This window comes from Leucoraja erinacea, chromosome 22 (genome assembly GCF_028641065.1).
Source record: "Leucoraja erinacea ecotype New England chromosome 22, Leri_hhj_1, whole genome shotgun sequence".
In the NCBI taxonomy this organism is placed as follows: Eukaryota; Metazoa; Chordata; class Chondrichthyes; order Rajiformes; family Rajidae; genus Leucoraja; species Leucoraja erinaceus.
This window is the reverse complement of record NC_073398.1, coordinates 29,071,730-29,099,328: the sequence shown is the minus strand read 5'-3', so window position 1 is coordinate 29,099,328 and position 27,599 is coordinate 29,071,730. Positions and strand designations below refer to the sequence as shown.

Below are 27,599 nucleotides of genomic sequence, written 5' to 3'. Positions count from 1 at the left end.
GCGGCCTTGTGCCCTCTGGTCCTCCATTCCCCAACTGCATCTACTAAACCTATTCCTCAATTATTTCATAACCTCTATAAGATCAACCCTGATTCTTCTGCGCTCCGAGGAATTGAGTCTTAACCTGCTCAACCTCTCCCCATAGCTCAGCCCCTCTTTGGAACAATAATTAAGAATTATAATAGTTTTAGTCCGAATGGCCGAATGTGGTGGACAGCAAAGATCTTATAGGGTGATTTCACTAAAGGTCACTGGAGCGTAGATCCGCACCCACGTGACCAAAATTCTCAAGTGGAGGACACTCGAGGGTTCGGTACATGTTAGTGGATGGGAAAAAACGCATTTTCCCACCCGTTAAAAACATAGAAAACGGCGAGGTTGTGAGCTGCAATTTACTGTGCCAGTCGGGGTGACCGTGAGGCACAGCTACCTAGATTTACAGGGGGAAAAAAAAGATAGCAAGTAAGGTAAATTCAAGAGGGAACTGAAGGTACCAAAGCGGCGGAAATGAACAGCCCACATTTGCCGTGGATATTTACAGGTCCAAAATATCGGGAATTATCGCGTTTACTCGCTGAATTTATCAAAAGTAAGTTAATAATGCCTTACTTTTGATGAAATTCAGCGAGCAAACGCGATAATTCCCGATATTTTGGACCTGTAAATATCCACGGCAATTGTGGGCTGTTCATTTCCGCCGCTTTGGTACCTTCAGTTCCCTCTTGAATTTACCTTACTTGCTATCTTTTTTTCCCCTGTAAATCTAGGTAGCTGTGCCTCACGGTCACCCCGACTGGCACAGTAAATTTCAGCTCACAACCTCGCCGTTTTCTATGTTTTTAACGGGTGGGAAAATGCGTTTTTTCCCATCCACTAACATGTACCGAACCCTCGAGTGTCCTCCACTTGAGAATTTTGGTCACGTGGGTGCGGATCTACGCTCCAGTGACCTTTAGTGAAATCACCCTATAGCGCTATAAGATCTTTGGTGGACAGACTTGCCAAGAGGTTACACAGAAAGCTGGAGAAACTCAGCGGGTGCAGCAGCATCTATGGAGCGAAGGATCCTTCGCTCCATAGATGCTGCTGCACCCGCTGAGTTTCTCCAGCTTTTCTGTGTAACCTTCGATTCTCCAGCATCTGCAGTTCCCTCTTTAAGACTTGCCAAGAGTGTGGCAGGCGGCATCAAAGATCTTTGGGCGGCATGGTGGCCGTTACCAAGGCTACCGCCGCCTCCCTCCCTCCCCCAGCAACGGCTGCCCGCCTCACCTCGGAATAAGCCGCCCTCTAATTGGTCGCTTTCAAAGACTCGGGCCAATGGGGGGACTGTTTGAATGTCGGCGACGGTTGCTGCTGCCTCCAGCGGCGCGGCGATTGATTCAAGATTCATCGTCGTGGAGTCCACCGTTGTAAACATGTCACTGAGGAAGTCTATCGGCAATCCCGAGGTTAGTATGGGTGATAATTATGCTCAGACCCTCGCCTCGGGGTCCCGGCAGCCCCAGTGTGGCTGCGAGCGGACGCTTCCCCCCCCCCCCCCGGTGCTGGCGCCGCCCGTGACCCCATGTCTGGAGGGAGGGAAGATGGCACTTTGTCCGGGGTGGACATGGCAGCCGAGTGCTGGTCGCTCCCCTGCAGACGCCCTACATCTGATATCGCTGCGGAACTCCCGACAAAAGATACTAGAGGAGCTCACGACACCCGGCATCTCTTCCCCGGGCCGAATAGCCTACTCTTGAACCTATATCCTATGTTTCTAAGTAACAGTTAACTATGTCAACTGGGTTCCTTCTCTCTTTAGATGCTGCCTCACCCGCTGAGTTTCTCCAGCATTTCTTTGTCTACCTTGCCTTCTAACCCTGAACCCCTGGTTCGAGAAGGACTGCCACGTCCCTCCCCTACCCCCGGCATCTCATTCCCAGTAACAGCCCCTCCTTCTACCCCCATCAACTGGCTCTCCCCTTGAACCCCTGGTCAGTGAAGGGCTGCCACATCCCTCCCCCCTGCATCTCATGTTCATGTTCATTTATTGTCACATACACCAATTGGTGTAGTGAAATTCACTAGCCAGGTCAGTCATACAATTTAAGAAAGCAACAAACTCAAATAAACACGTTTTAACATAAACATCCATCACAGTTACTCCTACACATTCCTCACTGTGATGGAAGGCGAAAATAAAGTTCCAAGTCCTTACCTTGTTGTTCTTCCTCGGTCAGGGGCCTCGAGCCTCCCGTTGACAGGACGGTCTTGAGTCTGCCACATGCCATCTCGTCCCTGGGTAACAGGGACCCTCTCTCTACCCCATCAACCTGCTCTAACCCTGAATCTCCTGTCAGTGAAGAGCTGCCACATCCCACCACATCCAGCCCCAGTCATAAGCCGCAGGGCCCCCTCTCTACCCCCATCAACTGTCTCTATCCCTGAACCCCCAGTCACTGAAGGGCTGCCACGTCCCTCCCCTACCCCCAGCATCACATTCCGAGTTTAGAAACAAAAAGCTGGAGTAACTCAGCGGAAAAGGCAGCATCTCTGGAGTGAAGGAATGGGTGACGTTTCAGGTCGAGACCCTTCAGACTTGTCAGGGATAAGGGAAACGAGAGATTTAGACGGTGATGTGGAGATATAGAGAACAATGAATGAAAGATATGCAAAAAAACAAAAACAAAAAAAATTGTTCTTTATCTCACCACGTCACCCATTCCTTCTCTCCAGAGATGCTGCCTGTCCCGCTGAGTTACTCCAGCTTTTTGTGTCTTTCTTCGGCTTAAACCAGCATCTGCAGTTCCTTATTACACATCTCATTCCTACAGTTCCACCCTTCTACCCCTATCAACAGGCTCTCCTCTTGAACCTCCAGTCCGTGAAGTACTGCCACTTCCCACCCCCTACCCCGGGCATCTCAGTCCCTGTGCCTGGGCCTCTCCCTCAACCTCCATCAACTGGCCTTACTCCTGAACCCCTGGCCAGTGAAGAGCTGTCACATCCCACCCCCAGTGTATCTGGTAACAGGGCTCTTCCCATTACCCTCATCAGCTGGCTCTACTCCTGAACCCCTGGTCAGTGAAGAGCTGCAATATCCCACCCCTACCCCCAGTACCTCCGTCCCTGTGCCTGGGCGCCTCTCTCTACCCTCATTAACTGTCTCTCCCCCTGAACCCTCGGTTTATGAAGGGCTGCAACATCCCACATTCTACCCACCACATCCAGCCCCAGTCAACATCTGCAGGGCTGCTCTCTCTACCCACATCGACTGGCTTTACTTCCTGAACCCCTAGTCAATGAAGGGTTTCAAAATCCCACCCACAACCCGCAGCATTTCAACCTCGGTGATCAGTCTTGGGGGCCCCTCCCTCTGCTCCCTTCAACTCACTACCAAACCGTTGTCCTTCCCCTCCCAGACAGAGAAGGGCTGCAACATCCCACCCTCACCCACCACTGATTTTGCCCCCCTCGGTCAGTGTCAGTGAACATCCCACCCTGCAGGTTACATGCCATCTCTACTCCAACATCCCACATTTTACCCCACAGTGACCACTGCAGGTTCCTCCCCACCCCTACACGTGAAACATTAGTCACCCCCCCAGGGAAGGGAGGCAACATTCCACCCTCAACAGACACCACTCCTAAACCATTGCCCACTCCCCCCCCGACCCTCCAAGTCAGTGAAGGGCTGCAATCCAACACGCCCAGTTCCTGTGGTCAGTAGCCGGGCCCCCGTTCCTCATCACCATCATTAGGCTTTACTCCTGAATGGTTCTCCCACCCACCCTTGTCAGTGAACATCCCACCTTCAACATCTGCAACACTGTCAACCACAGCCTCAGTGATCAGCCGTAGAGCCCATTTAACTTTTTTGTCACACCCTTCATCTCATCCTCCTGATGCTCTTGCTTAAATCCTTCTAAGAAGACAGTGCTGGAGCAGCTCAGCACGTCAGGCAGCATCTCAGGAGAACATGGATAGGTGACGTTTGAGCTACACCAGCATCTGCAGTTCCTTGTTTCTACCCACCTAGATAAAATTCACCTACAATCCGCCGACCCCAAAGTCTTCAGCCTCTAGCCTTAACTCCTGTCGTCTCCCCCTTATTCAGTGACATCTCGTATCTCTGCTGTGCTCAGTAAAGATTTAAAAATTCTCTTTAAAGGCCTCAACAGTCTTCTCCCAGAACAGCCTGGTATATAAGTCATAAGAGCCTGGGAATTTGTGCATCTTTCAACCTTTAAGAACACATTGGTCGTAAACTCTCATTTTTTTTCCCTTTTGAATGACATCTCACTAGTTGAATATAGACATTACTGCAAGTAGCTGTTCCCAATCTGTTTTTGCTCAAGCCTTTACTTTTGTCTTCAACCGCAACATTTGCCTTCCTTTTCAACCTTCACTCTTTAACCAGCTTAATCCTTGTCTCTTTATTCAGCCCATTCTACTCCAACTATACCTCTTCAAACTCCAGATATTACGCCTTAATCCATCTTATTCCCTGTATAGGCCACTGCTCTTACCCTTAACCTTTCACCCTCCTACTTTTTCACCATCCCTGCTTTTCTGTCTCCTCTTCACACCTCAATTCTTGTAGGCCTACATTTATCTCTTTACTCCACTTCTTGTCTTTTTATGCCCCTCAATACACTTGTCACTACACATCTAACTTTCCAGGCCTTCCCAGCTCTTTTAGATTTTCATCCTTTGTCCTTGCGACCCTTTTCCTTGCCCCCTTCACCCTACTGCCCTCTCTCCCCTTTCCTCTGTACTACAAGCCACTCCTTCCCTTGGACTTGCTTGCCCTTTTCCCAATTTTATTGCTCCCCCAGATCAAGGTTCTTTCTGTTCAGCTCTTCACCTGGACATTTAATTCCTTGTGATTTTATAATGTAGCCCAAAGTTCAGGCTTGTAGTCTAGTCTGTTTGTAGTTTTATTGTAATTATTTTTGACATTGTATCTTTTTCTCTCTCTTTAGTTTCTGAAGAAAATAGTTGTACCAAATCCGAAATACAGATATGTCCGAGCACGGATTGATACCGGTAAATTGACAGTAGTAATGTAATGATTTATAATCTTAAAACAATTAGCAACTAACATATAAACATAAATAGTTGCTGCAATAACAATATTTAATATGGCAAAAACATCCCCAAGATGTCACACAGAAGCTTTACCAAACAAATAAATATTGACATTAAAGTAATTTAAGGGGATTTTGGGTCCTAAAATCAACAGCTGTAGGTTTCAAGAAAATCTTAAAGGACGGAAGAGAAACTAAAGAAGTTCAGGGAGGGATTTCCAGTGTGGAGTCTTGGTATCAGAAAACAACTGCCAATCCTGCAAAGATTAAAATTTTAGTTTTTTGATGGTCCATAATTTTGGGGGCCAGGGATGTACAGGGACATAATGGAACATAGTAGATTACAGACATAGTGTGGGGGAAAAGCCATTGTAGTGTTCAACAGCAGGTGGATGGTTGTTGGGAAGAAGCTGTTCCTGAGCCTGGATATCACGATTTTTAGATCAACAGGACTGTGCTGGAATAATTAAATCTGGTGTACCATAGGCATGTATGAGCTTTTTATCATCCTATGAGCTGAGGTAGGGGTGGGAAATTATAGAAAGGGAATTAGGTCATATTAGCAATGAGTTGGATCTGAGGTCCAAAACACATTTCTGGCTCAAATATGAATAAAGTTCAGAGATCGAAATAAAAAGAGAACGTTCTGGAAATAATCAGTAGATCAAACAGCATATATGGAGGGATAGGGAGGCTTAACGTTTTGGGTTAATGATCAGACATCTGAAGATTTTTAAATAGATCTGAACAATTTTAGTCAGTTGAAGTGGGAGAGTTAGAAGAAGTTCAGTTAACCAGACAATGAAGAGAATCAAATAAAATCAAATGATGGAAATACTCTGCAGGCGAGGCAGCCTCTGTAGATGGATAAATTGAGTTAATGTTACAAATTTATTACCTTTTATGATATCCACAGTTTTTTTATTGCTGAAGATAATGGATTTAAATGTCGTACATTTACTAGTTTTACCATGTTCCCATCTCTTTGATGGTGTTAGATTAAGGCATTAGAGTAAGGCATGCATCAGTCAACTCCATCTACTTTTCACTATTTGGACAATGGGATTTATAATTCTCTTCGATGTGTATATTGATATTTTGCTTAACTGAAAAATGCTGACAATCCTCTGCAGGCACTTGGTGTGGAAGGTCTTGGCTTGTAGGCTCTTCCTACTGTAAGCTTTCAGTATCTTGATTTGCACAGCAATAAGATGAGGATATTTCCATTTGAAAATTCCCAGCTTTGTTTTTACTCCAACTTGTTTGGATGCCTTGATGTTAGGTTGTATGATAAAGGGCAGATGGTCATTGCTAATTGTCTGACTTCCTCTCTGTGTCCCTGACATTTTGTTTGCTGGTTCGGAAAACTAGTTTATTTCCATGACATTATTTTTAATGGCCAACTTATTCTCTGGTGTGTATGATACTAAACTAATCAGAATCAAGAGTTTTATTGTCATATACGTCCAGAAAACGGAACAATGAAATTCTTACTTGCAGCAGCACAACAGATATGAAGACATACTACTCTGTAAAACCCATAATAAAGAATAAGAAAAAAAGTTTAGTATATATATTCAAAAAACAAATAGACAATAATTGTGCGAAGTCAAAAATAATGTCCCCAAGTTTAGTTTAGATGAGAGATACAGCATGGAAATAGGCCCTTCAGCCCACCAAGCTGACTAGCGATCTGCGCATATTAACACTATCCCACACACACTAGGGACAATTTGCAATTTTTATCGGCCAGTTAACCTGGTTGCCTTTGGAGTGTGGGAAGAAACTGGAGCACCTGAGAAAACTCACGGGGAAAACATACAACAACTGTCGCCTGGTTCGAACCCGGGTCTCTGGCGCTGTAGGGCAGCCCCTCTACCACTTCACCACTGTGCCACCCGCATATATATATTTCAGAGTCTATTAGAGGTAGTGTTTAATAGTGTGATGCTTGTAGGCAATCTTATACTTGGTCTGTTAACCATATAACAATTACAGCACGGAAACAGGCCATCTCGGCCCTACAAGTCCGTGCCGAACAACTTTTTATCCTTAGTCCCACCTGCCTGCACTCATACCATAACCCTCCATTCCCTTCTCATCCATATGCCTACCCAATTTATTTTTAAATGATACCAACGAACCTGCCGCCACCACTTCCACTGGAAGCTCATTCCACACCACTACCACTCTCTGAGTAAAGAAGTTCCCCCTCATGTTACCCCTAAACTTCTGTCCCTTAATTCTGAAGTCATGTCCTCTTGTTTGAATCTTCCCTATTCTCAAAGGGAAAAGCTTGTCCACATCAACTCTGTCTATCCCTCTCATCATTTTAAAGACCTCTATCAAGTCCCCCCTTAACCTTCTGCGCTCCAGAAAATAAAGACCTAACTTATTCAACCTATCTCTGTAACTGTTCTGAAGAATATTTTGATATGGTTGACTCTAAGCTATAATCATCTGAATGTATGATTTCTCTTGTGTTTAGTTTAGAGATACAGCGCGGAAACGGGCCCTTCGGCCCACCGAGTCCGCGCTGACAAGTGATCTGCGCATATTAACACTATCCTACACACACTATGGACAATTTTTACATTTATCAAGCCAATTTACCTACATACCTGTACATCTTTGGAGGGTGGGAGGAAACCGAAGATCGCAGAGAAAACCCCCGTGGTCATGGGAAGAACGTACAAACTCCATACCGACAGCACCCGTAGTCGGGATCGAACCCAGATCTCCGGTGCTGCAAGCAATGTAAGGCAGTAACTCTACTGTTGCGCCACCGTGCCGTGATTTTTTATTTTTTTTGCAGGATATAGCCTTTCAAAGTACATGGAAAAAATTGAAGAGTTAAGAAAAAGTAAGTGATGATTTTCACCCCTTTCCCAAATTAATTCTTCTCAGGTGTGAAATTGCTTAAGGTATAAACTATTGTACGAGGGGGGAAAAAACTTGTTATCACGGGGGGTAATTGAGGTGAAAAGTACAGTTGCATTTTGGAGGAACCTGAGAACAAGCATATGAGAATATTCAAAGAAGGCTAGTAATATATTAACACAAAAAATGAACAAAATCATATTGATCCCTAGTTAGAAGAATGAGAAGGAGGTTTTGAAGAGAGAGCAGAAGAGGTTTACCAGGATGTTGCCTGGATTGGAGCGTATTGGCTACAAGGAAACAATGGACAAATTTGGATTGGTTTCTCTGGAGTGCAAGAAGCTGAGGATCGATTTGATAGAACTATAGAAAATTATAAGAGAAATAAATAAGAGTCTTTTTTCCAAGCTTGGAAATGTCAAATACTCGCGGGAATATGTTTAAGTTGACAAAGGGGACGTTTTTAAAGGAGATTTGCCAGTTTTTTTTTACACACAATGGTAGTTACCGAGAATGCATTGGCAGGGGACGTAATAGAAGCAGATACCATAGCAATGTTTAGACAGACACATGAAGAGACGGGAAAATAGAGGGACATGGATCATGCGCAGGCAGATGAGATTGGTTAGATGGCTTCAGGGTCAGCACAGACGTGTTCAAAGATGGGCTGTTCCTGTGCTGTACTGTTCTATGAGTGTAATATTTGTTAAATATTGTTATATTTTCATAACATAACTTGAGGGGAAGAATTATGTAATAGTACCCGACAAGAAAGGCCATAACAATTTTCAAATGGCTTTCAGAGTTTCTTTTTTTTATTGCAGTGTTTGTTTGATGTCATGGATGTTTTCCCATGCTTGGAACTGGATTGATTGAGGGATTTTCAGTAAATACTGTTAAACGGATCAGTGAAGTTGTATGGATCTCAAAGCTGACAGATGGTCAGAAATGGATTGGAAAACCACATTAGTGTATAATTGTGATTAAACGTCATTTTATCTAACTACTAGAAATATAACAGATGAAGTATTTTGGCTCTACTAAATATTTAACAATTGGCTCGGGTGTTCTAAATTTCTATAGTCCCATGCAACACATGACATCTGGATTGTGGATGCTATCTGTTACACTTCGAAGATTGTATTAGGTGCAAAAGAAGATAATTTTGCAAATGTAGTTGTCTTAATTTCTCGTACTTACACTCTTACAATTTTATCTCAATTGTTTTCAAAAGATTATAGATATAAAAGAGATGAATTATTCAAAAGATTGAAAGTTACAACATTTGCCCAATTGGTAAGTGCATTTTTAATCATGGGAGAGCAAGACACTTATATAATCTATGACTGGAGGGTCGAGTCTCGAATTGAGTTTTCATTTGTATTTGAAATATATAATTGTATTTTCTAGAGGGACAACAATTTTTCTACAAGATTACATTAGTAATATTTGATATTATTGGCATCTACCTTTCATCCTGAATTTTATTGAGAGCGAATAAGTAAGGAAATGTGTTCTGAAACTGAATGTGACACTGACTAAAACCCTAACCTATTTATTTTAGACACAACATAGTTATTGTTCTGTTTCCTTAGAATTGTCAGGTGTAATTTAAGAAGGGATAGCCCTCAGATCTCCATCTCAAATTGAATTAAACAGTACAAAATTAGGACTATTTTTTATAATTATAAATCTAATCTTCTTCCAAAGAAAGCTGTGAACCAGTCGAATTTCATTTTTGATTTATGATGTAGTCTGAATTCAAAATGAAACTTGTGGTCTACATGTGTAATATAATGCAAAACACACAACTTATTTCATCATTTGTAGCTATAAATATGAGTTTGAATTCATTTAAAATATATATATTTTTCAGAAAGTTTATTACAGCATCTTAATTTACTTTTGTGATAAATCCAGGTGCTACAGGTGGCTTGCGTGAATGAACAGGATAATGGGATGTTTGAAGAACTGCACCGGGAGGAAGGTGTGTATAGATTATCAGTAGAATACAGAATTATCCACAAAATAATTTAATAACATTTTGGCAATGACCTTTTTATGTTTCTTATTAGAGGAGGGCAGAATAATGGTTGATACATCGCATCTGTTAACCTTAGCTTTCTATTCATTACCAATTAGTAATCTGCTGTGAAATGCAAATATTGAAAGACATAATAGAAGCATGAGTAGACCATTTAAACCTTTACTCGTACTGCACCATTCAGTACGAGTAAGACGGATCATCTATTTAAGTTGTTTCCAGTATGTCAACCAGTATGTCTTTCTGTACCAATATATTACCCCAATCGCATGTGTTTTAATTTTGTACTCTAACTTCTTTTTGGGTCTGGAAGCCCAAATGCACCACAGTGTGATTCTCCCAGTGTAGGAAAGAACTGCAAATGCTGATTTAAATCAAAGGTAGACACAAAATGCTGGAGTAACTCATCTATTTAAGTCTTCTCTTCCTGCATGCTCCCCATATTCCATGATTACTATAGAATTAAGAAGCGTACCTACCTCCATGAGCATATTTGATGAATTCAGCAAAAGCTTCTTCCCTGTTTTCAACTTTTGTACTCAAAAAAATTCTTTTTGAATCTTCCAAGCCCAGATGCGGTCCGTGAGTTTTTTTCTCCCAGTGCTGTCAAAGGAAGGAACTGGGCAAGATGCTGGTTTGCAAATCCTTAGCTTTATGGTACTACAAATCCTTGCTGGACCACCTACCACTATTTGCCACCAGGAACAAGACCCCCTGTTTCCAGTATGTCAACCAGTTGTCTTTCTATACCAATATATTACCCCAATTGCATGTGTTTTAATTTTGCACTCTAAATTCTTTTTGGGTCTGGAAGCCCAGATGCCACCACAGTGAGTGATTCTCCCAGTGCAGGAAGGAACTGCAGATGCTGATTTAAATCAAAGGTAGACACAAAATGCTGGAGTAACTCAGCGGGACAGGCAGCATCTCTGGAGAGAAGGAATGGATGACATTTCAGGTCGAGACCATTCTTCAGACATGTCAAGGGAGTGGGCGGGCCAGACATAGAATCTCTGTCTCTATCTCTATCCCGCCCACTCCCTTGGCATTCGTCTGGTCTCGACCCAAAACATCACCCAATCCTTCTCTCCTGACATGCCGCCTGTCCCGCTGAGTTACTCTAGCATTTTGTGACTACCGAGTGATTCTCCCTCGTGTATTCTACATGTTTTAATCTCCCATACTTTCTGCATTTGAATTCAGTGTTGTTCCCTTCAGATTTGAATTCTGTGGTCTCTGCAGCTGAGCCTGGGCTGAATACAATAAAGTCCTCTAATGAACAAAGTACAGTGGAGATTCTACAGAAATGTCCAGCTGATATAATAAGTAATGATGGGTCTGGTGAAAAACCATTTACGGCTCGTTCCACCCTCCAAAGGTAAGAATGGCTCTGCTGACAAAAGATCATGATTATAATTCTTTCTCTGTAACAGCATTAGTTGCACCGGGCTAAAAATGAGATGAAAACTTTAAATTTGGATTTATAATTTGGTTTAGCAAATAATAAACGACTCTTTATTTTAAGAAAAAACTGTTTAATACTGGATTTAATTTGCAGGAAGGGATGGATTCCTTTGCTTTTCAACAAGAGACGTCATCGTGGTCAGTCCCACGTGATGCATTAAATTAATATTCTAATTTTTTGATGACTACCAAGAAAATCCATGTGTAAACATTAGATATATTATTACTATTTTTGAAAATTGTGTGCAGTGTTCAAATTTGAAATTAAATCAGGATGGATCTATGTTGGGATACAGTTAAACATTCATGTTGGATAGTACAAAATAAAACTGACTACATGTGTTATTCAAGTTGAATATGGGACTTTTCAGAACAGATTTAAAGAAAGCTGGACTTTGTATTTATTTAGCAAAATTTTATAGCTGATTTAGCTATAAAATTTCCAAGCTCCTGTTATAGGTGTTGACCTTTACTGGGCTAGAGGCCTGTGTGCCTACTCTTATTTTATCTAATTGCTCAGTCTTCATCTGTGGATTTTGTGTAGATTTCTGAGAAATTTGTTACTTTATGCAAATTTCTCTTTTTTTAATATTTCGACAATTATATTTTCTTTAAATTGGCCAATTCTGAATTATTATTTAATATTTGCATTGAAGTCTGATGATTTGTGATTTGACCATTTTCTTATTTCTCTCAAAAGTGTTATAAGTGGCGTTGGGGAAATAGACCTGGAGAGAAAACAAAAAGAGAATCGCTCTAAGCCCTCCGAATGTCCTGAAAAAACAGATAGACCTTATCCTGACTGCCCTTTCCTACTATTGGATGTACGAGATCGTGATGCTTATGATCATTGTCATATTATTGGAGGTAATGCATAAAGATATCAGTACAGTTGTCCAGTTTCATTAATCATATTATTTTACAGTTAATAGTTTAGGAGCAATGTGATCTATGCTTCCTGTGATAGGTAAAGAATGTAAACAATTATCCTAATTTATCAGGTATTATTTAGCTACGTCCCACTTATGGAATCTGTCTTTTATTTTGCTCCCCGTTTGTTTTTTTTTTGGTAACACAATGTGTATTTATAGTGTTAGACGTAGATCACGACTCCGCACATGGCATGAAATAAAGAATGTGGCACAAGGTCATACCCAATGCATTGGCACTTCTAACTTCTTTGTCCCCCTGCAGTACATTTCAGGAATCTGCGGTTGAAGGCTAATACATTTCGGACTAGATTAAAATCTGTGGGACTTGTGGGTGTTTTACCTCAATTCATTTACTTCAAGCATCTGAAACTGCTTCAAATGCATAGCATTTGTACTGCAACCTCTTGCAGTAGCTGACAGAGACGTAGTATCATGTAAATCTTTTGCCTTCAAGAAATTGGAATATATGAAATAGCAGTGTTGTTGGGATTCAGTTCTTTGTTACCTTGACTTTGCCCTATGGACCCATGCCCTATGAAGCCATGACTGACTTCATCATGAGGTTAAATAGCCCGCTGAAATTTTTTTTCTTGAATTGCATTTTTGTAGGTTGAGCAAGTGTGTTGCAAAACTGTGACATCCATTTTGTGTGTATTATGCCAAAATCCAAAGGCTTTACTGTTATAAAGTAACATAGTTACTTAAAACTTCTCAGCCCATAGTGATTGTATTGTATTGTTTTTTCTTGCAGCCTACAATTTTCCTATAGCGACGTTATCTAGGACTATGAATCCTCACTCAAAGGAGATTCTGGAATATGTATCCTTTTACCAAATTGCTTTGTATAACAAATGTAAAGCACTTTGGCCAACGAGAGTTCTTTTTTAAATGTGCTATATAAATAAATGTGACTTGACTTGACTTGTATAGTTAAATTAGTGGCCAGATTGCGAAGTTAGATTTTCATTAACAACTATAATAGTTTACCATTACCTTTTCTGAACGACTGAGCCTTAATTGAACTGTGTTTTATTGACTTTCATGCTTGGTCTCGAACAATTTGGTAATTTCTTCCTTTCTGGTAGGGATAAAGATGGAATTACTTGAATGCAGCGTAAAACCGTATTATTTATGATTGGTACACAATACCAATGGTTTGATATGGATTGTCTTTACCAAAGTCTGAACAATCTAAGATCCAAAATAGCAGGATTACTCACAGCACAATTGCCCTTCCACACGAATCTCACTTTAAGAGGAAATACTGCACCAATAAGAACATTTGCACATTTGCCATCTCTTGTGATCATTGAATGAGATCCCACGTTTATGCTTATTAGTCTAACAACATATGTTTTGCATTTTAATTTATTATTTAGGACCGAGATGAGAAAAACATTTTTCACACAGAGAGTGGTGAATCTCTGGAATTCTCTGCCACAGAATGTAGTTGAGGCCAGTTCATTGGCTATATTTAAGAGGGAGTTAGATGTGGCCCTTGTGGCTAAAGGGATCAGGGGATATGGAGAGAAGGCAGGTACAGGATACTGAGTTGGATGATCAGCCATGATCATATTGAATGGCGGTGCAGGCTCGAAGGGCCGAATAGCCTACTCCTGCACCTATTTTCTAAGCTTCTATGACTGCCAAAATTCTTTCAGTTGAAATTGTTATAGCCAACCAATGTTCATTTCATAAGTTTAAGGTACATTTAAACCTGGTAGCACAGATTAAAGGGCATTGAGCCACCCACCAAGATGAATGCAAGACTGTTCCGACTGTTCCAGTTGCAAGGGAATGGAAAGGTTTTTGTTCTGTCTGTCTGTTCTTTTTCCCTTTTTTATCTGACAATTAATCACCTTTAATGATCTATTTGAACCATGAACATCTAGTTCCAGCATTAGCAGTATAATGCTCTCATTCATTTTTATCTAATCCCTTCCCACCACTAACAATTGAAAAATTATTATTTTTTTATTTCTATAATTGTTGTCAATTTATTTCTTTGGACATTAAAATCTGATCTTGAATCCAGCCATAACAAACATAGGGAGGCATTTTACGTAATTTTGTGCTTCCTATCAATAATACTATCTGAATGGTAAGTTGTGGACAGTTTTATTTCATACTATAGCCCAACAGGAATTACATCTTCTTTATTCCATTTTAAAATGTAAAACATTGCAATCTTCACCTTATATATGTTATATTATTATGAAATTATTAAAATGCATTTGCATCTCATCCCCAATTTGAGGAAGGACATTCTTGCTATTGAGGGAGTGCAGCGGAGGTTTACAAGGTGAATTCCCGGGATGGCGGGACTATCATATGCTGAGAGAATGGAGCAACTGGGCTTGTACACTCTGGAGTTTAGAAGGATGCGAGAGGATCTTATTGAAACATATAAGATTGTTAAGGGTTTGGACACGCTAGAGGCAGGAAACATGTTCCCGATGTTGGGGGAGTCCAGAACCAGGGACCACAGTTTAAGAATAAGCGGTAAGCCATTTTGAACAGAGATGAGGAAACACTTTTTCACACAGAGAGTTGTGAGTCTGTGGAATTCTCTGCCTCGGAGGGCGGTGGAGGCCGGTTCTCTGCATACTTTCAAGAGAGAGCTAGATAGGGCTCTTAAAGATAGTGGAGTCAGGGGATATGGGGAGAAGGCAGGAACGGGATACTGATTGGGGATGATCAGCCATGATCACATTGAATGGCGGTGCTGGCACGAAGGGCCGAATGGCCTACTCCTGCACCTATTGTCTATTGTCTATCTCATCCCACCTGAGTTGTTGGTGGTGGGATAGTTAACATTGGTACTCAAATAGCACTAGTGAAGCTATTGGTTCCCACCGGGGAATGGGAATATTCTAGCAGCCTAAATTTGGCTGAACGTCGTCTGTTATATTACAATGGTAGACAGAAATGCTGGAGAAACTCAGCGGGTGAGGCAGCATCTATGGAGCAAAGGAAATGGGCGACGTTTTGGGTCAAGACCCTTCTTCAGACATATTACAATGTTCAGTTAAATGAACTTCGAAAATTTGTGGTAGCTGAGGAGAGAAATTTGATTCAGAATGCAAAATAATCATATATAAGCTGTTCTTTTGACACCTACCTGCTTTCTCCCCTAAATGTTCACTCTTCACCCCCCACCCCTCTCCTCTCCTCTCCAACCTGGTTTGATTACAGCAGAAAGTAAATCAGTCAGTTGTTATGTTGCAGTAAATTATAATATTCAGTTTCTGTGCCTTAACGATTGCACTTAGAAAAATGCACCTGGAAAAATCATTCTTCTTTATGATGAAGACGAGCGAATAGCTAGCCTGGCTGCTACAACGTTGTGTGAGAGAGGTTTTGAGAATCTCTTCATGCTGTCAGGAGGTGAGTATGACAATTTCAGCATGGTGTAATAGAACTGTTGAATACACTTGAATATTAACAAAGCAAGGCGATGCATGTATTTTATGTGCCAGCAACCAAAATTAAATTTCACTTACAATTTCCTGCCTAAAATTTCCTGTCAAAATCCAAGTTATTAAATAAGTTGTAGGCATTGGCTGCATAAGCAACAGTTAAGCATCTCAGTACTCAATTACTGCAAACTCTAGGGGATTTGCCGTAAGTTCTCTGGGTTTAGTGGAGCATATCCTTATGGGAGAGATTTGCATACCGAAATGATTAAATAAAGCCTAACGTCATATATATCTTAGTAGGTTTGGTTTGGAGCACGGTGATATGTTTTAGCTTGTAAAATGTGCATTAAAACATGATGTGTATGTTGCTCACACAATATGAAAGTGTTGAAATTAGAAACAATTTCACATGGAAGGAGAAACAAAAGATCTAATCACAACGGTAAGATTCCAGCAGTATCAAGGGAAATGCTAAAAGATGTAAATCTAAACATTTTGAAAGCATTAGGAGAATTAGACAAAGTTAGTACAGATACAGGAAAGGGAAATCTGTAGGGATTTGTTCAGTATGTAACATGCGAAATATATGTGAGACGAAAAACTGATGGTTTTGTGAATGTTCAACATGAGTACAAAATTAAAGAACAGGGAATTGGAGTTAATATGTTGGCACTGGTAGAGAATCATTTGGCAAATGGGAAACGGATTTGGAATGAATGGGTGTTTCTCCGTGTGGCCGCAGTGATAAGTAGGGTCCTGCGGGGATCAGTGCTTGGGCCTCAAATATTTACAATACATAAAACATTTTGGATGAAAGAACTAAATGTAACATTTAAAGTCAGCAGACAACACATAACTGGAGGGAAATGCAAGCTATGAGGAGGATGTGCAGAGACTCCCATGTGATGAAACAAGTTCGGTGCATGGTCAAAAGCATGCCCAATATAGTACTATATGCATAAATGTGTAGAATAAATTAAGAGAGATATGGGCCAAACGCAAGCAAATGGGACTAGCTCAGGAGGCAAATTGGCCAGTCTGTTTCGGTGCTGTATAATTCTGGCTTTATGACTTTGTGTACAATCCAGGAGAGTTAAAAGAATGTTACTTTTTGCTAGGGGTGTTTTCTGTACTCTTCACATTTTTATAATGTCGAAATACAACTTGTGAATAAGTCTACAACTGCAGACTTCAATCATTATCATGTTAATGTCTTACTAGGTCTGAAAGTAGTTGCACAAATGTTCCCAGAAGGACTAACCACTGGTTCAATTCCACCATCGTGCCAACCTCCAGTTATCCCAATGCCTCGTCAGAGGCGATCAACTGCTCAAGAACCACCATACCCTGCAGAAGATAAGTTCCGCTTCACTGAAGCTAATTTAAACAAGATCCGGCATTACCTGGATGAGATTCTAATACCATCCAATGTGTCCAGTAAGGAAACCATAGAAAATTATTATAATGATATATTAATGTCTGATAGACCTATTTTGGTTAAATAATTCCCCCTAATCTTTCCAAGTCTTTTATAAGTGAAGTAAAGAAATGCTTTTATGCACAAATTATGATAGAAGTTTGGAACTTTCATTTGCAGAAGGAATGTTGATGCTGTACGATTTGTTAATATTAAATCTGAGCTCAATTACTTTTTTGTTAGTTAAAGCTATTGAGAGAGTGAGAGCGTTGGCTCACAGAATGGCCATGATCTCGTTCAATGCATAAATAAATTACTTTTCCTGCATATACAGTGGCTTGCAAAAGTATTCATATCCCTTGAACTTTTCCACATTTTGTCACGTTACAACCACAAACGTAAATTGGGATTATTATTGGGATTTTATGTGATAGACCAACACAAAGTGGTGCATAATTGTGAAATGGAAGGAAAATGATACATGGTTTTCAAATTTATTTACAAATAAAAAACTGAAAAGTGTGCAAAAGAATTCAGCCCCCCTGAGTCAATACATTGTAGAACTACCTTTCGCTGCAATTACAGCTGCAAGCCTTTTGCGGTATGTCTCTACCAGCTTTGCACATCTAGAGACTGAAATTTTTGCCCATTCTTCTTTGCAAAATAGCTCAAGCTCAGTCAGATTGGATGGAGAGCGTCTGTGAACAGCAATTTTCAAGTCTTGCCAGAGATTCTCAATTGGATTTAGGTCTAGACTTTGACTGGGCCATTCTATCACATGAATGTGCTTTGATCTAAACCATTCCATTGTAGCTCTGGCTGTATGTTTAGGGTCGTTGTCCTGCTGGAAGGTGAACCTCCGCCCCAGTCTCAAGTCTTTTGCAGACTCTTAACGGGTTTTCTTCCAAGATTGCCCTGTATTTGGCTCCATCCATCTTCCCATCAACTCTGACCAGCTTCCCTGTCCCTGCTGAAGAAAAGCATCCCCACAGCATGATGCTGCCACCACCATGTTTCACAGTGGGGATGGTGTGTTCAGGGTGATGTGCAGTGTTAGTTTTCCGCCACGCATAGTGTTTTGCATTTAGGCCAAAAACTTCAATTTTGGTCTCATCTGACCAGAGCACCTTCCTCCACATGTTTGCTGTGTCCCCCACATGGCTTGTGGCAAACTGCAAACGGGACTTCTTATGGCTTTTTTTCAACAATGGCTTTCTTCTTGCCACTCTTCCATAAAGGCCCGATTTGTGGAGAGCGCGACTAATAGTTGTCCTGTGGACAGATTCTCCCACCTGAGCTGTGGATCTCTGCAGCTCCTCCAGATTTACCATGGGCCTCTTGGCTGCTTCTCTGATCAATGTTCTCCTTGCCCGGCCTGTCAGTTTAGGTGGACGGCCATGTCTTGGTAGGTTTGCATACTCTTTCCATTTTCGGATGATGGATTGAACAGTGCTCCGTGAGATGTTCAAAGCTTGGGATATTTTTTTATAACCTAACCCTTCTTTAAACTTCTCCACAACTTTATCCCTGACCTCTGGTGTGTTCCTTGGGCTTCATGATGCTGTTTGTTCACTAATGTTCTCGAACAAACCTCTGAGGCCATCACAGAACAGCTGTATTTATACTGAGATTAGATTACACACAAGTGGACTCTATTTACTAATTAGGTGACTTCTGAAGGCAATTGGTTGCACTGGATTTTATTTAGGGGTATCAGAGTAAAGGGGGCTGAATACTTTTGCACGCCACACTTTTCAGTTTTTTATTTGTAAAAAAATTTGAAAACCATGTATCATTTTCCTTCCACTTCACAATTATGCGCCACTTTGTGTTGGTCTATCACATAAAATCCCAATAAAATCCATTTATGTTTGTGGTTGTAACGTGACAAAATGTGGAAAAGTTCAAGGGGTATGAATACTTTTGCAAGCCACTGTATATCCCTAAAGATCATCTGATGACATAGAGCTTTTGAAAGCATTTTCAGCTTTCAATACATTGTCTTCTGATTTAGCACATTGTCTTCTGATTTAGAATATAGAATCCAGGCTGACATATCTATGTATTTCTAAAGGGGTCATTGATATTTGTCCATGTTAATTCTAAAGCCAACGTTCCTTTGAGGTGGATGTTAGAGTATAAAAGGGCTGTTTTATGAACGAGATTGAATGCATCAAAAATATTTGATGCAGGGCCAGAAGAAGGGTCTCGACCCAAAACGTCAGCCACTCCTTCTCTCCAAAGATATTGCGTGTCCCGCTGAGTTACTCCTACTTTTTGTGTCTATCTAAAAGATATTTCAAACTCGACTTATTTTTAAATGGTTAATTTAGAAATATGAAATATCTGCCTTGGTCTCGAGAAGTATAGAGGATATTTAACTGCCAATGCTAAAAATAAGTTCCAATTGATATGTTAGACAACAGCTCATTAACCCCTCAATCAAATACTTTATCTATCTAATTTTTCATAGTTCCATTCCTCATAAAATATTGACCTCCACTCCCATGTCCCTCTAATTTGTCTACTGTGCTCCTAAACTCTGTGTATCCAGCATGATTCAGAAGCAGATTGGCAACTAGGGAAAAAAAACTCATAATTCCCCCTACCATTCTCCATTAGCTGATTAAGAAAGCAGACTAGTTAGTAGACCAGTAAAACTTACCTGTGTAGTAAAGAGTGAGCACAGTGATGCAGATGGTAGAGCTGCTGCCTCACAGTGGCCAGAGACCTAGGTTCAATCCTGACCTTGGTTGCTCTTTGTGTGGGGTTTACATGTTCTCCCTGTGTCCACATGGGTTTCCTCCAGGCAGTGGGATAATGTACACCAATCGTGATCGATGGTCGACGTGGACTTCTCAATGGGCCGAATGGCCTGTTTCTGCATCTCTGAACGGAACTAAGCTAAACTAATTGCATGCTGGTGGTCTTTGCAGGAGGATTCGTGGCCTACCTCCCTTACAGGCCTCCGTGTCCTACCACCAAGCCAATTTTGTGACTATTGGCTTGCTCACGGGACCTTGTCGATAGCCGTACTAATGCCCACATAAACATTGTCTACATCCCTGCTCTCATCAATCCTCTTGGTCACCCCTTCAATTAACTCATTAAAATTCATGCAACCCTATTTCCATGTACAAAGCCCTGCTGACTATCCTAAATCAGTCCATGCCTTTCAGGCCTGCCAGACTGCAGTTCCCTGGCTTATCCTTGCTTAAATAAAGGCACAGTATTTACCTCGCCTGTGGCGAACAAAGATACAAAAATCTCTCCCAGGGTCCCAGCAATCTCTTCCCTTACAGCACAAAACTTCCTAGATACACGTGCTCAGGCCCTAGTTCAAAACTTCCCTAACTTTGTAATGTTGTTACGCTCCAGGATATCACTGCTTCCTCCCCTGAACTTGCTAACTTCCATGTCCTTCTCCACAGTAAAGGCAGACAAATAACGTAGTCACAAGTTTAAAATATGAAAGGAGGTAGCCAATTAGTATGTGGTAAGCTCCCATAAACTGTTGTAAGTGAACACCTAGATATTTCATTCAATTGTACTTAAAGGATTTATATTGATTGGAACAACGGGGAAATACCTTCTTTGTGAATGTCAAGATATTTTTTATGTTCACCTGAAGACAGACAAGGCATAGATTTAAAATATTTTCTAATAGACAACCCCTCTTACAATTAAATACTTCTTAAACACTGCTAGAATGCTGAATTAGATTTTGCTCCTCAATTTCTAGGATGGGATTTGAACTCTAAATCATCAGAGGAGAGAAAGCTGACTGCAAAAATGATGGCAAATCATTAAAAAATATATTGCATCTGTTTTGAACTTATTCTGTTTTTTTCTGTACTTGCGCATCTTTTTAAAACTGTCAGTGAGTTTTCAAGTGGTAACATGTCTGGCAGTGGCTTTGATCATTTCTTTTTGAAGTTTTATTTTGTTAATTGTGTTGGTGGCTATGTCTGAGGAAGAATTAAGACACCTGTGCACAGGTCAAATTAATTTCAGTCTTAATTGGCCTCTAAACTCACTCTAACTTTTCCTACAATGTAATATTGCATTAAAGTGTATTTACATGATTGGATGTACCCATTTAACATGGTAACATTCCATATTTACCATGTTTACTGTTACACTAAATATGCTTATTGCAGACTAAGATTTGATTTAAGTGAGATTTTTACAGCTTCATACTGCTTTGTAAAGAGTGGAGCTATTGTAATCCTTATTCATTTAATGTTTTTTTAGGCAACTTCAGCCGCCTTTCATCTTCAAGAACACAGCTGAAGACATCTAGCAGCTATGCCTCTTCTGTTGCTGGTTCCATTAGTGCTCGATCGCGGGCAAGCAGTATACAAAATAAGCCATGGAAATAAGATGCAGAATATAATTTATTCAATTGTTTTAAATCTGATTCTTGTTTTGACTGTTTTTACTATCAGCTGCCATCGTGCTATGTCTCTAAAGAACATACATGATTGCCATTCGGTTGCAAAAATTAAACTGGCGCAATATCAATTAGTGAACACTTGATAACAATAGCACATATGTTGTAGAAAGTAAAAACATTATGATATTCAATATCATAAGATTTAAACTATGTATTTAATTTATAACATTCAACTCCACAAAAAGCAGAAGAAAAACATTAAAGCAGAAGTAGGGAATTACTGTTCAGCACCATGGAAAAGGAACATAGTAATCATGTGTTACAAAGCACCAAGGCCTTAAAAACACACAAATTCTCAATATTGCTACATTTTGGCAAAAGCAATGCATTTCGCATGTAATTCATACCATTGAGAATGATTGTATTTTTTGCCCTATGGCTTCAGAGGACTACAGAAAAATGGATATGTGTGCTGCTTTGAATCATTGGCTCTAAGAGCTTGCCATTCCTCCTACACCCCACCCCCCACTGCCTAAGCAATTAGAATACAGTTTCCCACTGTACTTCTGGTAAAATATTTTCAATAAAGGGAGGATTTTGTTCTGTGTGCTATGTGGGGGAGGGGGGGAGGAATCTTTGGGAACCTCATCCATCAATTATATGTCTCCGAGTTATCCATGACCCTGTACTGATTTTTTTGTAAGTTTCTTGTCTAGATTCCTGTCAATCTGGCAACCGATTTACATGTACACAGAGTACAAATAGGCTAGTTTATTTTAACTGTCCCCAAAGGAGTTCTTGAAATCCATTTAAAATAGTTGGCTATTCTAAACATAAGGACACATTTTGTACAACTTTAATTTTTACAAACAATCGTGGAGGAACATCTGGATAAAATTCTATTGTAATTGTGTAACTACGTGATTCTTTGCTATATTGCTCTGTGGTTGTTTCAATGGGAGAATGTTGAGACAAGTCTGTGATCAATTATCATTTATCTTCCTTGTTTATGCACCGGTTGCATTATTTTTTTAAATGGAAGATGTAATTTTGAAGAACAGAAGACTGGTATTAGCAGCACATACATTGGCGACATAATAAATAAATGCTGATGTCAGTGTGCTCCTTCCTGTACACAGCTTCACATTCTTCTGATGTTTATACTCGAATATATGATTAACACTGAAGTTGCCTGCACTTTCTGTCTCTGTTCTACATGAGCCTGGGACTGGAAAGGCTAGCTGAAATTATGAAGACAGATTTTCACCCTGCATGCTTGTCTTCAGCAAACCAATCGTTTTAGTAATGGCTAAAAATGTTGAAAGGCAAATGAGCACAAGAGTTGTAAATGTGTACACTACTTTTGGATGTAAAGGTTATAAATCAGGCTGTGTTTTGTCCAGCTGGGAATGGTCTTGCATAACCTCAGTGATGACTTTGGTGACTCATTGGCATGACAAAATGCTATTGATGTTTTCTATCTTTTGTGGATGTTTGCAAAGTTATCCTTACCAGCAATTACACTCAGAAGAAAGTCAGAAATACAAGTCCTCAATGATTTATAAAACTAGCACATGGTATTAAAATCAGATGAGAATTTAGAAGCAAGAAACTATTTTGAAATGTTTATAGAGCCCAATGGTGTCAACACTGTCAAGCTTTCTAAAGTGAGATATTATTCTGGTGGTGGAAGGAGTGAATGCTGGCATTGGTGAGTAATGTGTCATACAAATGGGCTGCTTTGCCTGGAACAGTGAGTTTCTTTAGTCTTGTTACAACTGCACTCATCCAGAAAAGAAGGAAAGTAACTAATGCATTTCTTACTTGTGCCTTGCCATTTACATCCAGTAGGTGGACACTGCCTTCATTGAGAGTGTGGGTGTACATTATATCTCTTCCCTTTTTAGTTAATTGTGCACTACAGAATTGGATGTGACAGCACGATGGACTTTCAATCTGAATTTTATCAGCGACCTTCATTACGCTATGTCAAGAGGTTTTTCCACCATAATCAGAATGTGGAGCAGATCGGAGAGTCATAAAAGCTGCACAATTTATTTTCAGAAGGACATGGTATCCCTCATATTTTACTCTTGTTTCTTGGATCGGTGAAAGCTAGTTGGATGATTGTGACTTGTGGACACATCAAGTGCTGTCGGTTTAGGTTTGAAAGTGAAAAATCTATATTTTTAAATAAAATGTTTTAAATTATGAAATGTTTGCATGGCTATTTAATGACCTTTTTGTGTTTTTAAGGTCAGGTTTTAATTTTAACTGTTATAGCCCAGTAACTTCAGAGTTATTGCGTTTCATTTCGCTGCACATCTCGTATGTGTATGTGACGAATAAACTTGACTTGACGCTATTAAGAGAACCAGATGGTCTCTTGCCAAGGGTGATTTGAACACTTGGCTCTATTAGGAACTTTAATCACAGTGTGATATTGAAACAGCCAATCTCTCCTGAATTGTGGTATTGATGCTGTTACTGGCCTGCATAATCCAAGCTGGAGACCATTTAAAAATTATCCAAGTGTGTACTTCAATGTGACACAGTGCCAATATGGGAATTTGATCAGTGTGGGCATTAAATACAGGTGCTACATTGTGCCTTCAATATTTGTGGTGGTTCATGTAAGTTTAAAGTAGTGAGTATTTAAAATGTTGTTTCATGTTTATTGACTTGGTTTACTTTTGTTCTGAAATTAACTGAAAGGTAGGTATAAGTAAGTCAAGCTAAATATGAAATGAATATAAACTTCAGCTGATTCAATATATAAAATGGGGTTCATAAGGAAAGCAATTAAATTGATGTGTTATCACTGCAAACTATGGTGAAGTCTAATGGGAGTCCCAGTACTACAAGAACTGTTTGCATCTTGATGAACTTCAGCTCAGTATTGTTGGCTTGGAGTCTGAACTTCAGTATTGCATCAGAGAAACCAAAATATCCCTTGCTCCAAGAGGCAATCGCACTCTGACTAGGTAACAACCTGGATTTGGACTGGGATAAGAATAAAAGCATGTTGCTGAAATCACAGGACGATTCAAGATGCAAATGATCTTGTTTCAAAAAACAGAAAATAATAAAAATGGGATTAAGGAGTAGATCACTGGCATCCTAACAGTGGGAACCCCCTTCCTCAGGTACTTTCCCCTGCAACCACAGGAGATGCAACATTTGTCCCTATACCTCCCCCCTCAACTCTGTCTATGGACCCTGACAGTCTTTTCAGGTGAAGCAGAGGTTCACTTGCACCTTCTCCAACTTCATCTACGGTATCCGCTGTTCCAGGTGTGGACTCCTATATATTGGCGAGATCAATCGCAGGCTCGGCGATCGTTTCGTTCAACACCTCCGCTCAGCACTCTTAAGTCCCCCTCCCACTCCCAATCTGACCTTTCCGTCCTGGGCCGCCTCCATTGGTGCAAATTGGAGGAAAATCACCTCGTATTTCGCTTGGGTAGCTTACACCCTAGCGGTATCAACATTGACTTCTCTAACTTCAAGTAACCCTGCTACCTCTCTCTCTCCATCCCTTCCCAGTTCTCTGACCAGTCTTACTGTTTCCGACTACATTTTATGCGTTTGCTTTGTTGTTAGCTTCTTCCAGCTAACAATGACTTATTCTACATCTTCCTTGATCTCCAACCCCTTGTCCTTATTTTCACACTTCACTTCACTATCTATGTATCTCCCTCTCCCCTGACATTAGTCTGAAGATGGGTCTCGACCCGAAACGTCACCCATTCCTTCTCTCCAGAGATGACGCCTGTCCCGCTGAGTTAATCCAACATTTTGTGTCTATCTTCCTCAGATAGACACAGAATGCTGGAGTAACTCAGCGGTACGGGCAACATCTCTGGAGAGATGGAACGAGTGACGTTTCGGGTTGAGCCCCTTCTTCAGACCTTCTATCTTCGGTTTAAACCAGCATGTGCAGTTCCTAGACATCCTTCCTCAAATATGGTGCCCAAAATTGCTCACAACATTCCAAATGCGACCTGATCAGCGCCATAGAGTCTCAGCATTACATCCCTGTTTTTGTATTCTAGCAATCTTGAAATTGCTAGTATTATGATGCTTTCTTTAACACCCATTCGACTTGCAGATTAACTTTTTGGGAATCCTGCATCAGCACTCCCAAGTCCCTTTGCACCTCCGATTTTTGGATTCTCTCCCCATTTAGAAAATAGTCTACACTTTTATTCCTATTACCAAAATGCATGACTGCATACTTTGCTACACTATATTCCATCTGCCCCCTCTCCCAACCTGTCCAAGTCCCTTCTGCAGCGTCCGTGCTTTCTCTACACTACCTGCCCCATCACCTATTTTCGTATCATCTGCAAACTTGGCCACAAATTCCCTCATCCAAATCATTAATGTACAACGTGAAGAGTAGCGGCCCCAGCACCAATCCCCGTGGAACTCCGCCAGTGGCTAGCGGCGTTCCACAGATCATGCAAAATTTCTTAGATTCTGGAATTGTCCCAACAGATTTTAAGGGAACAAATGCAACACTGCTTCTATAAAAGGAGGCAGAAAATAATATTACACCATATTAACAAATCTTGTAGGCCGCAGAGTGGCACAATCCATTATTAGGAGTGTAACAGCATTTAAATCATGCCGATTGAGGCAATGTTAACATTCAAAAGGATATTGGGATAATGAATCTATTAACTATTTTAAAGATGCAACCAGAACGGGTAAAAGCTTAAACCAGTGGCGGTACTATATCTGGCTATTTAAATGGCATTTGATTAGAGTGTTACAAAACAAGTACCAACTCTTGGTGTTGGAGGTAAGGTATCAGTGTGGATAGAATAATGCCTAAAAGATGGGGAAAATATGTAATGTTCAGATTGGTAGATTGCTGACGATACCAAGCTTGATGAGAAAATGAGATTAGGGAGAAAATGAGATTAGGGAGAAATTGGAGATTTTGCAAATGGATACAGGTTCAATGAGTGGACTAAAACGTGGTAGTTGGAATGTAATTATGAGAAACCAAGAGGCTATTCACTTTGGAAGGATGAATAGGTAAAACATATATTTTCAAAACATGTGAGAACAGTAAATATTGAAGTCGAAAAAAATCAAAGGAATCTGGTTTAAGAAATGCAGGGAAATAACTGTCCAGATACAGCAACCAATAAGAAAGGTTTGCCATAAGGTTGGAGTACAAGAGCACGAGGCTTTGCTGAGATTATACAGATAAGGTCACATTTGGAGTAATGTCTGCAGTGTTTGTATTTAAGCGAAACACACTAGTATTCTGACAAATGAGATGATCCCATTTAATATAATGGATAGTTTCTGAGACTGATTGATAGGATTGATGCTGAAATGCTATTTCCTCCTATCGGAAACCATAAAATCAGCTGTTCTTGTCTGTCGAAGAGATTGAAAAGGACCTGTAATTACCTGAAGTTGCTAATCTTGGATTATTGTGGGTGCTGAGCTGAGACTTACTGATTCCTTTCATGCCAAAAATTAAAAAGATTTGGGGACTGAATGTGAAAGTGTTACTTCCACAAAGAAGCCAACAATAGTATGATACTTTTTTTCCATTATTTACACCATCAGTTATCTGTATCAGCATAAAATTAGACCTATGTCATGAAAACAAAAGTCTCTCTCCAGAGTTTAATTTGCCACTTTGTTATTTCATGCTTTCTCTGATACGCACGGCAATTAGGCTAAAAAGACCATGCTGCACACAAAGTTATGCCCCTGTCCCACTTAGGAAACCTGAACGGAAACCTCTGGAGACTTTCAGATTCAGATTCAATTTTAATTGTCATTGTCAGTGTACAGTACAGAGACAACGAAATGCATTCCCCTTTTGCGCCCCACCCAAGGTTTCCGTGCGGTTCCTGGAGGTTTTTGTCAGTCTCCCTACCTGCTTCCACTACCTGCAACCTGCAACCACCTGCAACCTCCGGGAACCACACGGAAACCTTGGGTTTCCA

The 27,599-nt window shown here is 40.5% G+C and overlaps 1 protein-coding gene across 4 annotated transcripts; it reads left to right on the top strand.

The window, feature by feature from the left end:
- The first annotated feature begins 1,293 nt into the window (after positions 1 to 1,293).
- Positions 1,294 to 23,837, top strand: cep41 (centrosomal protein 41). Of its 4 annotated transcripts, none has more exons than XM_055653373.1 (11): positions 1,295 to 1,448; positions 4,965 to 5,028; positions 7,885 to 7,932; positions 9,184 to 9,245; positions 9,870 to 9,936; positions 11,236 to 11,371; positions 12,158 to 12,324; positions 13,141 to 13,208; positions 15,662 to 15,776; positions 17,030 to 17,245; positions 21,480 to 23,837. In XM_055653373.1, the coding sequence occupies exons 1-11, from the start codon at positions 1,335 to 1,337 to the stop codon at positions 21,605 to 21,607; spliced, it is 1,185 nt and encodes a 394-aa protein (XP_055509348.1). In that variant the 5' UTR covers positions 1,295 to 1,334; the 3' UTR covers positions 21,608 to 23,837. The 4 variants fall into 4 exon arrangements, with proteins under 4 accessions (XP_055509349.1, XP_055509348.1, XP_055509347.1 ...); XM_055653372.1 differs by having other exon boundaries at positions 11,212 to 11,371; XM_055653371.1 differs by having other exon boundaries at positions 11,197 to 11,371.
- Positions 23,838 to 27,599: the final 3,762 nt, after the last annotated feature.

What these genes read in the sequence shown, in the direction of transcription:
- cep41 (XM_055653371.1), top strand. Translation starts at nt 1,335, where the DNA reads ATGTCGGCGACGGTTGCTGCTGCCTCCAGCGGCGCGGCGATTGATTCA. An exon ending in AATTGAAGAGTTAAGAAAAA is followed by an intron (nt 7,933 to 9,183) that starts GTAAGTGATGAT and finishes TGTTTTCAAAAG; the next exon opens with ATTATAGATATAAAAGAGAT. An exon ending in CAAAGGAGATTCTGGAATAT is followed by an intron (nt 13,209 to 15,661) that starts GTATCCTTTTAC and finishes GATTGCACTTAG; the next exon opens with AAAAATGCACCTGGAAAAAT.